This window comes from Cyrtonyx montezumae, unplaced genomic scaffold, assembly GCF_038088225.1.
Source record: "Cyrtonyx montezumae isolate F1298 unplaced genomic scaffold, pur_monq_1.0 scaffold_13, whole genome shotgun sequence".
NCBI lineage: Eukaryota > Metazoa > Chordata > Aves > Galliformes > Odontophoridae > Cyrtonyx > Cyrtonyx montezumae.
The window spans coordinates 13,267,545-13,281,517 of NW_027071859.1; the positions used below are offsets into that span (position 1 = coordinate 13,267,545).

The window sequence follows — 13,973 nt, forward strand, 5'->3', positions numbered from 1 at the left end:
TATAAGAGACAAAAATACCATAGTTCCCAGTCAGACACAGTAGATGTAGGCCCTTAGCTCGTAAATATGATTATATTTTCTTTAACATTTGCTCGATTACTTTGGTTTGTATTTAATTACATGGATGGCTGAGTGGTTTCATGATTTTATAGCTGGCCTGTGCCCATGATTGATGTGGTAGTGTCATTCTGACTGAGATGGTTTGCAAATGCAGAGTTTTGAATGGCTGCTCGTATGTAACGCCACTAGTTGCAATGCAACAGATGCTACACTGTGAATTAAATTAAAGAATATTTTTAAATGTGCTTCTTTGGTATACTTCACATAACTGTTAATATTTGTACCACGACAATAGTAGAATAAGAAAAACAACAAAGGCGATTGTGGCTGAATACTTAATCTTACAATGCCTTTAAAATACATCCTCTGACATCCCCAAGACATAGAGAGTCAAGTACCTTTCTTACTATTTTCATTAACCTGAATAAAAAATCTTAATTTTTAATCAAGAAAAAACAATTTTTTAATCCTCACTGATTAGACTTGTGATGAGCATGTGAGAAAACTAATTAAAAAAACCACCAATCTAAATAAATTGAAAAAAAACCACTAAGACAAATTCCTTTACTTCCCTATTTTATATTTATGAATCTGAAAATAAAGATCCTGTTACGCTAGTGAAGTAAATGTAGACTATTGTCTGGAGGCAGGATGACGATCTTCAGCTATAGCCTCCAAAGCCCTGAGACCTCATTACCAAACCACAGCCTCTCGCCCTACTTCCTTCACAACAGAATGTGATGCCCAGGCTGTCAGAGCAGTGTCTGGGCTCCTCAGTATGCAAGGCCAATCCTAACTCACCTTGCCTGATGTGGTTTGGCATAGCTGAAGCTTGTGTGTTTGCTTGAACTATTTGTTTTACTGACTTTCTTACTCTGTTGTTACAATCTGTTTCTCACTTCTTAGAGACAGAGGGTAGATTTAGATTGGATACATGAAATTCATCATGGTGAGAATGGTAAGACAGTGGCACAGGCTGCCCAAAGAACTTGTGGATGCTCCATCCTTGGAGATGTTCACAGTTGTGCTGTATGGAGCTTTGTTTGGTGGGAGGTGTGCTTGCCAAGGCAATGGGGTTGCACTAGATCTTTAAGAGTCCCTTCCAACCCAAGCGATTCCTTGATGATTCAAATTAATGTCTCTCCACAGAGTTAGTCCACATCATTGGCAACTCATATGTAAAACCCAAACACAGACTAGGGCTGCTTGAGATGCTACACCTAATTTCTGGACTCCCTCTGCCAATTAGTCAAATCTATTCCCTCCTCCACAGTGCTCTTAAGCTCACTTTGCATGGATTGTAGAGAATGGTAACCCAGGAAAAGGATTCACAAAAGCCTTAAGTAGCAGGTGCTAAGAACAGAGCAGTCTCTTCTCCTAAAGCAGATGCATAAATGAATGGCTTATCTCCTTTTTCCTCTCTTGCAAATACTAGTAGTTAAAGCATGCCTGAAACCCAGATCAAATTCCTTGTCTTCCTGGGAAGGCCCAATCCTGTGGAAGTCTCTGAAGGAACCATCTGGCACAGAACAGGAAATCAAATTGGAATGGACATTCAGAGATGACCAAGTCCAACTGCCCAACCACTTCAGAGCTAAACAGAAGATAAGCCTGTTATTGAGGGCATTGTTCAAATCCCTCTTGAACACGGAGAGGCACGGAGCATCAGGAACCTCTCTGGGAAGCCCGATCCAGTATCTCATCAGCCTCTCATTTAAACCTGATGATTTGTAACCCACAGCCCTATGGATTAGAAGTATGTGACACTGACAGGGGCGGTGCTGGGGGATTAAAAGCTGCTTTCATGAAGCTCTGAGAAGATCAATGACCACTTTACTAGTTTCTCAACAGTTTGCTCAAAAAATCACAGACAGTTCTGAAAATGGTCAACAGCAAACTCATGAGTGCTACAGGACACCTAAAGTACGGTTGCATTTAAACAATGAAAGAATTAAATGGCATCTCAAAGAGCAGAGGAGAAAGGCGAAGGACCCAGCTGTGGATCTGCACACTTGCAGCTGCAGTCTGCTTTCAGAGCACCCTACAAGTCTCAGCTTTGCCTTTCAAAACATGGCAAATAACAGTTGACAATTCAACACATCAGATTTCAAAACTACTAAGTGTGGACGAAGCCCAAACTGCTCTTCCTTAGATGGTTTGTGTTAGGGGTAGGTGTTACTCTAAGAGATGAATGTTATTACAGGCAGAAAAGGTAGAACTGAGAAAAGATCACACAGGGCGGTGTAATTTTTCCTTCAGGACATCCACATCAATTTGTTCAACTAACATATTAAAACAGTGTTTTTTTTAACTACCAACCCTGCAAACCAAGGGCAGGGTCTGACTTCCAAAGTGCTCTTTTTGCCACTTAATCACTTATAACGAGTAATAATTACTATGCTTGTAGATCTGAGCTGATGATTTTATAGTGGATTTGTGTTGCACAATGAAATTCAGCTGACACTGCCATTGTGAATATGTCTCTCTAACATTAACAGAGTAAAACTTGTTTTGACAGTAAACAGCCATGTCCTGAAGGCTGAAGGAATAGATCTATTGGGAAAGAATTTCAAGAAGGTGCTGTTTCCACATACTCACTTCTGAAGTCACAATCACACTTTTTTCTTTCGTATGCAAAAAAGAAAAAGCTGTTATATAAGAATTTATTTGTTATGCATTAGAACGTTTCCACAGATAATGTCATTGAACGATACAGGCTGGATAAAGAAGCAGATTCATTCATTATTCTTGAGATTAAAAAAAAAAATAACAAGGAAACAGATGCAGCTTGCCTAGGAAGAGAACTTACATCTTCAAATCATCTGGTGCTTGACTGAATGCTCACTGATATCACCTCAAAGATTCTTGCTGCCAGTAACAAAACCAGGCATGGGCTCTGGGTTCATCACTGAAGACGTTCCTCATGTTTTGTCTTTAAAAACTATTCTTAAAAAAGAAAAAAGAAAAAAACCCACTGTGCTGAACACTAAAATGCATTTCTACTGTACTACTTAAAAGAAATTAGCCTACTCTAAAGTAGGCCATACAGGAAGAAACTGTTTCTTTTAAGTAATTTATAGCTTGTTAGGGTTCAAGTAGTAGCTGATGTAACTTTTAAGATCCTACTAGCACCAACATTCTAATGCTAGTAAAAGCACTACTGGTTGTTGCCCCTTCATCTTTTGTCATTTCAGCATAGACTGCTTGAGCAAATTAAACGATTTTTTGTATGAGTGTTTCAGTGAAGTAGATCCTGAGCTGCTTTGGGGAAGAGGCAGCCCTTCAATGTAGATACAGTGCACCTCCACATATTTTCACTCATTCCTCCAGGAAACCCACCTACTCCTGAATGCATTTCATCCTGATTTGACGGTCAGCACTCACATACACACACGTGTTTCTGTTAAGATTCAGGGATTTTGATTCCACTTGTTGTAGAACACAGCTCAGTGATGGGGTTGGGACTAACATTCAGATCTGAATCCCTGGAACAGGAGAGGGGGGGGTGTTGTTCAGCCCCGGGGTCCTGACTCAGAACATAGCACAGGGTGACCTCACTCAGAGCCATGCCAGTGACTCATGTATTTACTCTTCTTTGAATCCTTTTCCTTTCAAGTCAAACTATTTGCCCATTTCCTGACATCAGCTCATTGCCATTCAGCTATCAGCTGCAAGACAACGTGCCAAAACGAAAACATCCAGCTTTTCTCCGCTCGCTCCTTGCAACCTCCAACAGCCGCTTGCAACCAGCGACTAGTTGCCTTCGGGGACGCGAGTGCCATCGTTTCCCTTCCCACCAGGTCTTGGGCGCCCACCCCCCATCCCCTTCCCCCCGCGGCCCTCCGCTCCCTCCCGGCGCGGTTACAGCCGGGCGCTGAGTCTCGCAGCGGGGCCTTGTGGGTAAGAGAGGCCGCCTCCCGCCGCACGGGGCCGGGCCTGGGGCGGGCGCGGCGGTGGGAGTAACGCGCTGCGGGCGGCGGCCGCATCATGGACTGAGTGGCCCAGGAGGGAGACAGGGGAAGCGGCGAGGCGAGGCCTGTGGAGCCGCCGCCTGCGGGGATCGCGGCTGCTGCTGCTGCTTTCCCCCTTCCCTCCGCGGGTGCGATGGCCCGGCCGGCAGCGGGCGGCGGGCGGTGAGCCGGGGCTCCGCCGAGGGGACGCCCCGAGCGAATAGGAGAGGCGGGAAGCGCTCCCTTTCCCCTTCTGCGCTAGGCCCCGGCCGCGGGGCGACCCCTCGCAGTCTCCTCCTCTTCTTCCTCCTCCTCCTCCTCCTCCTCCCCGGCGGTGAGGGGAGGCGGCCCTCCCCCGGAGGATGAGCCAGCAGCTGCAGGCGGGGAAGATGTCGGCGGCTCCCCTCGCGCCGCAGGCTCCGGACTCGGCGGCGGCGGGGATGCTCGAGGGCCGCCAGAGGAAGCTGGAGTCTATGATCCGCGACCCGCGCTCCCCGGTCAACGTGGAGAGCCTGCTGGTGAGCGGCGGCGGGCTAACAAAGGCGGCTCGGCAGGGAGGAAGGAAGGGAAGCGCTCCGCATCCTGCAGGGGACGGAGAAGGCTCCTTCCCGGCCGGGCTGAGGGCACCGTCCTGCCCTGGGGCCCCGCGGAGGGGAGCGGGGTTTGTTTGAGAACGAGGGAGAAACGCATCTCAGCGCCCGGAGCGGCGGGGAGGGCTCCGCTCCTCCGGCATCGCCTCTGCCCCGCGCTTTCGCGCCTCCCGAGTGCGTGCGGGTGTGCCCGGCTTTGTGTGCGCGCTGCCCGGCCTCCAGAAGCGGCGTCCGGTGGGGCCGAGGGCTCTGCGTGCTGCGGGGGGAACGCGGGGAGGGGACACGCCTAAGGGAGAAATGTAACTCGGGGATGGATCGTGCGGGGTCACGTTCGTTTTCCGTGGGGACAAAGCGATTCGTCTGTCTCTTATTTCACGTAGCATTTTTTTTTCTGTGCGTGTGTGTATGAAATATAATTTCCTTTACCAAGAAATCCATGCCCTCAGGAAGGAGTGGGATGGAGTCCTGTTTCCCCGTTTAAAACGTCTGAACCGTGGAAAGGCGGTGGGGGGGAATGGTTATTATTATTTTAAACTGAACTTCTGGGTCACCGGACCTGATATTTCCACTCTGCCGAAAGATTTCCAGTGTGTCCCAGTGAGAAGGAGCTGAAAAGGGAGGGCAGATCTCAGCCCTTCCAGGAGTTGCTCAAGGCACTCACACTGAGTCCTTCTTTTCTCTCCTTTTTTTTTTTTTCTTCCTTGTAAATGACTCAGTTCTTTTTGGACAAAAATACAGGAACTGACTGAACAGTATGGATGTCTGTGCTGTGAGGAGAGTACAGGAATTTCCTATAGAATCTGAAAAATGCTCTTCTTAAGGCTTCAGTGCTGTACTATTTCTCTCATAGACAGTCAGAGGCACAGTGAGGCCCACAAACTATTTCACTCAATGAAGGGGAGTGGGAGCAGTGCTACCTATCTAACTGGAGTCAGATAAGTCTCAGCCTAGGCCAAAGCAAAGAGCTGCCTCCGGGCTTTGCTCCCAGCGTTTTCACTTCGGTATTTTGCTAGGAAAACTTTGACCTGTGGCCAAAAAAAAGCAGTTAAAAATAGTACAGTCTCTGAAAAATGCATCAGGTTAATTACTTAACCCCAGCAGATTTCTTCACGCTCTGCTTTTGTACTCAACAGAGTATTTCTTTCATTCTCTTGCCTCCCATGCTGTAGACATAGATTAGATACCCTGAGAACTGTTAATGTTTCTGAAGAGAAATTCTAATTGTGAAATTGAGACCGGGCTGCTTAGCACTTTTTTATAAGGTTTTGTAAGCTTACATTGTAGACCAGCTCACGTTATACGCTGGAGAAATCAGTAAACCATAGGAGAGCGCTAACTGGATTGTGCACGTGCATTTTTTGTAGCAGAGTTAATCACCTTTTTTCTCTGCATTCCCTCTGTGAGTATCACTTTAAACAATTAACAGTGGGGAAAAGGTAGCATTAATGAATCAAGTTTAGTTGTTTTCCATTTTACATGCCTGTGTATGAAATAATGAACCACTTCAGCTTTTTTGTGTGTGTTTTTTTTCTTTGCAATTTATGAAGTTTGCAGTGGATTTCCTGTAAAAGCCTCTGGGGCTTTGGTATTGTTGCTTTATGCTGTTTGACGTTAATTTTGTATGGGCATTTTGTTAGGCTGACTATTGCAATCCCAGTATGAAAACCTCATATTCGAATTGCAGTGTTTGCTTGTTTAGTAAACAGCTCACTTCTCACTGTCAGTGTAAATTATCATAAATGGAAATGTGTTTTTATTTAAAAGTAGAAGTGCAGCAACAGAAACTAAGAGCCAGGGAAAAGGTCTCAGGAAGACTGGCTGGAACGTTAGTGTTTCTTCCTCCAAAAATAACATAGCCAAAACTTGAAATGTGGAATGGAATTCAAAATGGAATTCATTTCCTTACACTGTAAAAAGTCATAAACAGCTGCTATTCTGCATTTCGTGTGCATGTTTTATTTTTGGGAAGCTGTAGGAAGCAAAAAAGTAGCTGTTAAGCTACAACACGTGGTGCAAGTTTGAGAGAAGTGACGGGGTGTGGGGGGGGTAATAAGCTGTCCTCTAGATATCAGCATCATTGTCTATCGAGAGCTGATGCGTGTTATGGCTCTGGATGAAGGAGTGCTCTTTCTGCACCTTCCTCACCACATCTGTCTGTTTCTTAACAGCAGGACCTCTAAGTACAGTGATCGTTTTTCTTCAGCCCCGTGAGGATCAGTTAGACATTCGTGCATGGTCGTGGCTGTATTGTATGCCTCAGCACTTCCCTGTTCCTGCCTTTATTGAGCAAAACCATTTGATTAAAGTGTATCTTTGGAAAATAGATATATATATTTGTATGAGATCACATAACCTCAATTCAGAGGCATTAAGAGGTGGAGAACTCACTGTTGAGTTTGTTCTGGTAGTTAAGCATGAAGGCAGAATTTAGTAAATTGAAATGTGCTGCTTGCTTATCGACATCTTTTTACTGCTAAATGTAAAAGTAGCCATAGAGAACTTTCTACTTGTCAGCACGGTTTAAATGCAAAGCCTGAGCTGGGTTTTTCCTGGTTTTGGTCTGATAAGGAGTTGAAAATGAAAACAGCAATGTGAGAGCTGCGTGCACAGTTCTGTGTAGACTCAAGCAAAGACAGACACAAAGGAAAGTGTTTTCTGCAGCCTTATTTTGACATCTGATGAGCATTCTTTTTCTCATAATAACTTATTGAAAGCCTGAGTTAAGTGGCCTATGCTAAGTTAGACTACTTTTTATGTTGCACCTGTCTGCAGTACAAGCTTTCTCTCTTCGGTCCGTATCATTGCGTCAGTGCATATGAAAACCTGCTCTGTGTGTTAGATGGTGCAGGTCAGTTTGCAGAAATACTGTATTCTTAGAACTTACTCCTCTGCCAGTTTGTGTCATTGCTCATGTCACCAAGTGACATTTTTATGTGTGCTGCCTCTGTGCCTTGATGGTTGGGTTAAATGCTATGACTGTGTGATCTATAAGAAACCCTTCTATAAATATATTCCTACTGAATAATTCTGAGTTGACAGCCATGTTTAAGAAGAGCTTAGCAGCTCTCAGATACATGTGCTGCTTTATTCTTTTGCATGTATGCGCAATCCACACTATTAGCTGAGTTGATTTGTGTAGTGTCAAATGCATGTTATGTAAGGGTGTGGTTGTAAGCGTTAGTCCATCTTCTACAGTGCTCTAAACCACGGGTAGACCAGTTGGTGTAGGCTGTGCAAAACTTACCCAGATTTCCCCTCCCATGTCTTGTATAACTGTGCAGGTCCTGCACATGTTGAACTCAGCTCTAGAATTTTTAGGGTGGTGCCAGACAGCTCTGATGAATCTCATTGTCCTCCTCCCTACAGTTGTCCTCTCTGTTCAGATTGAGGGCACTCGGTTAGAGAAGGGAACATGCAAGCCACTGTGTTTCAGCCTTGGGCTTCTACCTTTATGTTATGTTGCAGAGGTAAAGTGTTGGGTATCTTTCCCACAGCTGAGGAGGTATGAGCCTCTGGGAGAAGCAATTCTTAAGCTGCAAAGCAGGCAGCACAGTGCTGCAGTGTGCACAGTGCTGGGCTGCAGACCTGGTTGTGGAATGCTGCAATGGGGGGGAATCATCAGCAATAGTGTACTCAGGTGTGCTAGAGCGTATATGCATTGAAACTGGGAGGGGAAAAAAAAGGTATTTATCATTTAGCTGTTGGGTAAACTCTGTATTTATGCGAGTTTGGACAGGAGTCTGTTTATGGTCAGCAAAATTTATCCTTGCCATGCAGACTCAAATTTTGTTCCTAATGAAAAATGCATTGTGGATCCAGCTGTGACTCCCATCCTCTTTACAGATGCCTCTGTAGAATATCATCACCTGGATAGATACCAAGTGTGAGCTTAGCGTCACTCTGCTGAGCTCCCTTAGTGCAATCCTCAGGTGTTTCCAACTGACACTTACCTGTCCCTTTGCAGTTTCAGTGTTTCAGAATTAACGTGAAAGTTGTCTCACTTTCCTGAGTTTATCATCTCATTATTTTGAATGAGCAAGAACAATCTGTTGTATTAATTTGAACCATCGAGCACGAGAAAGACCCTGCTATGTTTTCAGCCCTGATCTGAAATGTGTTGCCCAGAAACTGGTGGACAGACCGAATGATCCTTTGTTCTTGAAAGCTTTTTCCTGTTTAGTTTTCCTTTTATTTCTTTTGTAGCTTTTTGACTCTTAATAGAAATTTTCTATTTCTGATCTGTAATTTCAGATTTTCTTCTACTGTAAAATTATGAACATGAACTTTCAGGAAACTTGTTAATTGTTCTTTTGTGATGGATTTATACATAGCAGTATAGTTAACTGGAGAATGACAGTTCTATTTTCTGACACATTTAGGTGTTCTTATGTCCTGTATTGTTCACACCAGAATTAAAGCATTCCACTTAGTGTAAGAAATGGGGGGTGGGGAGGAAATAATTTGCTCGGTGCTTTTAATGCCATACGTAGGATGCACAGATCCAGTGTGCATGCACTAGGGGCATTTGCGCTCCAAATATTTTACCTGTATTGATCAGATACAGAGTCATTAGCATCATTAGTATCCTTCAGATGTTAATTCTCTGTAACAATTAGCACAGTTCTTTTCTGCTTTATACATAGTGGGAAAGAAATCACTATTCCAAATACCTAGTAGCCTCAGTGTCCATTGGGGATTGTGTGCAAATGCAGATTAAAAACTATTCTGTTGCGTACAATTTCAGGTTTCAGCTGGTGGCAGAGCAATGCCAAAGCATTTATCTGTTTGGCAGCTTTTAGTATGGACTGCATTACTAGACTTTCTGTGGCCATCAATTGATAATTTCTTGCCAATGTTTGATCTACCGAAATTAACTAGTATTGTGTTTCTGACACAAAGCTACTGTCCTTGGATTGCAAGGATGAAAAGGGTTGAAACGTGGTAGCAGAGTTTTCTGTAATAGAAGAATTGAGGGAAAAACTTCTGTGTGTGTCTGTGTACTCTGTACATATATGTACTTTCATTTGTTTTGTGGCCGTGCAGATACGCTTTATAGGCAAGATGCTGTATTGGCTCTCAGGTTGTTTGAAACTGAAAAGCACCGAATGATTCCAGTGGCAAATTAATTTAAAATATTTATCTCTTGATACATCGTGTTTGCTAAGAACAAGAATACTGTGTTTATTTTGGCAGCCTTTGTTAGCAATGAACTTACTTTAATGAGCCTTTTGCTATGTAAACAGAGTGCAATAAATGTGGCACTTAGTTCTCCAGTCCTACCTACTGTGTGTGATGCAGTAGTGAGACTCCATTACCTCTCACCTACTGCCAGAAGCAGTCCATCATCACAGCCAGCACTGTTCCCTCTTTTTAGAGCAGATGAAGTGTCACCACATGTCCTTACATCAGAACGAGTATTGATTACCTGCTGTCAGAGTTCTAAAGCATGTTGCTCACGATGATCACTTGAACCTCTACACATCCTGGCGGTGTTTGCAGTATTTTGGTTATGTGAATTTTGTCTGGGTTTCATTATGTTAGGTAGTTCCAATCAGCAACAGCTGATTAGGTGGTGTGGGCTTCATTTTTTCGTGTTTCTGTTCCTGTGCTATGGTTACTGCTACTAAGAGAGTGGGCTTGTTTTTCTTGCATGAAATATGGTGTTAAACTGTTCTCTTTCACATCAAGGGATGGATGTAGGTTTTGTCATCCCCTTGCCCTTCTGTTCAGTCTCTGCTTCAGTTACTGTAACATCAGGAAGGTGGTAGATGTGAGAAGAAAAGCAGCCTCGCTACCACATACGTCATTATTTCTGTCTTTCACTAACTTCTTGTAGAACAGTCTGCTTAAGTCACATCATTTGCAGGTGGTCACCAATTGTGTATTTTATATCTTTATGTGTCAAAATAGGGCTGTTGGGTTTTGATGTTACTGTGCAGCCTGGGCACTTTATTGCCCCAGTCATATCATTAGTAGGACAGTGTTGGGCAGGTGATGCAGACAGGGCTATAAGCAAGGACAGAGTGCAGGAGGCTCTGTGCTCTGGTGCTGGCACTGCATGTCATCAGGCAAATGTTTATTGATTTCCTAATTTGAAAAGCTAAATATATATAAACTTATATATATATATAAACTTAACCTGTACTGGAGGAGAATTGAATCATTAGGATGGACTTAAGTGATCACAGAATCACAGAACTGCAGGAGTTGGAAGGGGTGGCAAGAAATCATTGAGTCCAACTTCCCTGCTAGAGCAGTTTCCATACAATAGGTTGCTCCACACCCTTTATCCTTTTTGTGGCCCTCCACTGGACTCCTTCTAGGAGGTCCCTGTCTTTTTTTAACCTGGGGAGCCCAGAACTGGACATAATAGTCTAAATGTGACCTCAGTAGGGCAGAGTAATGGGGGAGGGTCACCTCCTTTAACCAGGTCCTTCTCCACAGAGCTCCTCTCCAGCAGGTCATAGAATCATAGGGGTTGGAAAGGACCTCAAGAGATCATCAAATCCAACCCCCCTGCCAAAGCAGGTTCCCTACACCAGGTCATCCCTAACCTGTACCGATGCCTGTGGTTATTCCTCTCCAGGTGCGGATTCTATGGTTGCTCTTGTTAAAGCTCATCAGGTTCCTCCCTGTCCCACTCTCTAGGCCGTGATGTAAAGAGGGTGGTGATGAGGACATTTTATGTCAATCTTGAGAGGGAGAATTATGTGAATCTTGAGAGCTCAAATGCAGTTATTTTATTTCTTGACTGTTCTAAATCACGGCTACTGACTTCTTCTCTGTATATAAAGTAGCTAATAACAAGATCCTGCAATTAAGCAGGATAAAGTTTGAGTGACTCATTCAAATGTAGAATTTTTTTATACCTTTCTTCAGGGGGAAATGAAGAGGTCTCGTACAGACATGAAATAAGGTTTGCAACCACAATGGAGACAAGCTAATCTTTACCAGATAAGCTTTTTATCTGCATTAATCTCTAAACAAGTAGTGTTGGCTGTTACGATTATCAAATAAATAAGTAACTAGAAGGAGAAAATGGTCAAGTTCCACACTTCTTCTGACCAGTATTTAAAGTTTGACTACAATCACAGTTATCATATGTGATAAGTTTTATTTCCTTTGTCTTCATCTATCACTGATACTATATAGAGTTGTCCAAAGTCTGTACTTCGTTGTTTACTTTAAATCAACAACTGCTGTCTCAACAGATTTATATAATAGATTTATTATTCTCGAGTGGAGCCTTTTCCTTTCTAAGAAATATCTATGATTATTTCTTGGAGGTTACTTTTTATTGAATGAGTTGTGAACTTGGAAAACTTTGTCTGCTTGTGTTTGCTGCTGCGTGATCGATCCTCTGTGTTTTTCTTTAGTTCAGAATGAAGAATTTTATATATCAGTGTATATATGTGTCTTCAAAGAGATCATTCTCTAAAGTCTGTATGGTAGCACAACTTTTGATGGAGGGGTATGCCATCAGTTTGACTTGCCTATGCTATGGGGATGTTCCATTTCATGCAGAAACTAGTTTTAAACTGGTTTTCCGCGTGGTTACTGAAACTGGTTTGTTCTGATCTCCATTTTCAGTTTAATGCTGATTAAGACGAGTGCAAGATGAGGGAGAGGAGCACTGTCATCTCTTGCCTGTATAGGACACAGGTTTTCATACTTGAATCATTTAGCACTCTGGACTGCTGGGAGTCTAGGTTGTATGCAGTAGACTTCTATCTATGTAGCTACAGATAGGTGGAATAAGCAGTGACAGGAAGATACAAGGTATTTTTGTGTTGCTTAACGTTATTTCTGCGCCTTTTTACACAATTGTATGATTGTGCTTGTCTTCTGAACTTTTTTTTTGCACAATTTTTTAACCTTTGTGGTAGAATGACCAATAAGTCCTCCTTAGGAATAGTTATCCCTTCTAATAGTGCAAGAAAGTGGAGAAGAGCAGGGAAAAGTACCATGTTGGAAGCTGGTGGCTTAGTGAGTAATGACAAACCTTACTATTAGCAGGTACAGATCACGTGGTTGTTTGCATTAGTGAATGTTTCAGCACCTCTTCTTCCGGCAGCAAAAGTTGGCCATTTTGGCAGTAAGCTTTAATGTTTAATTCTTGACCTGTTTGACTTAATGACCACTTTAGGATGTGTAAGTCTGGATTGTAAGTTGTACTTCCTCTCTGCCTTTATTGTTTTGGTTCTTTTTTATTCCTTCATATGAAAGGTAACTGAAGACAACTACTTGAATTACTCATGTGCCAAGGAAATACTGACAATTTATCCTTGTATTGCAGCTACTGCTGCTAATTTAAACATTATTTCACATTTAGTGTTTTCTCTGCAGGTATAGAGTAGCTAGTAATTTTGTGAAGAGTTGCATCTGTGCTTCTCTTATAAGCAGCTGAACTAAGCTATGGATCTGACAGGGTAAGCAAAAGACCGCTGTATTTTCAAGATAAAAATGCATTCCTATTACTAAACTGTAAATTTTTTGTGAAGTCATGTTATTTTCATTGCTTCTGTCAAGTTCAGTATTACTATAAATTACTTCTGTTATGTGAAGTATAACTCTTCACTACATTTTTATTTTGCTTAACCTCCATCCCCAGTGTTCATATCCTTAGAATTGAAGGTCTTGCCTCGACTCTGCAAGCATCAGCATGTGTTAGTCGGGGCTGGGAAGAGCAGAGCTCCAATTCTCCGAGTTCTGGTGCATAACCCAAACACAGTAGCATGAACACTGCTTTGTATGTGTGCAATGTTTGTGCTGATTTAGGATAAGAGTCAGCTTGAATATATAGGAAGTAATAAATATACTAATATAAGCTGCCTTTCCTTAGTAGGATTTGCCAACATAGTATAGGTGTAGAAATCCAGCTCATTTTCTGCTCTGAAGATAATTTCTGTTAAGACTATGAAGAAAACATCTAAATAGGGATAGTGAGGTGAGAAGCTGTTCAACTGTGGAAGCCTGAAATGGTAGAAGTTTGAGGTGTGACATATTTAATCAGTTTTTGCTATAGGCTGCCTCCTAAGAAAAAGTTTATTTTGCTCTTCATTTTCAGGATTACCAGTGCTATTTCATGTGTAGCCTTCTGTATCTCAGGTGCCTGAAGCCTCAGCTGTCCTCTATCTGTCAGATAACATCTTTACCAGAACTTAGAATATTAAAAACTCAGAAGGGAAATTCTAATACAAACTCTGGAAAATGTGACGTGTAAAAATCTCATGAGTTCATACTGCAGAGTTTGTTTCACTGAATCAGAGTGCCTCAGACAGTGTTAAAGCCTTACTGCAGAATTTAAATTTTCTGTGATACATTTTGCTTAGACTGCATTGCTGGAAGTCTGTGTTTGTTTAATGACAAATTT

General features: G+C 42.7%; 1 protein-coding gene across 1 annotated transcript in view; it reads left to right on the forward strand.

Moving 5' to 3' along the window:
• Window positions 1-4,222: 4,222 nt before the first annotated feature.
• ROCK2 (Rho associated coiled-coil containing protein kinase 2) overlaps window positions 4,223-13,973 on the forward strand; it is an 89,875-nt gene continuing 80,124 nt past the window's right edge. The window contains exon 1 of the mRNA XM_065730740.1: window positions 4,223-4,528. Coding sequence (XP_065586812.1) covers window positions 4,373-4,528 — 156 coding nt within the window. The 5' untranslated portion in view covers window positions 4,223-4,372. The remainder of the gene's footprint in view (window positions 4,529-13,973) is intronic.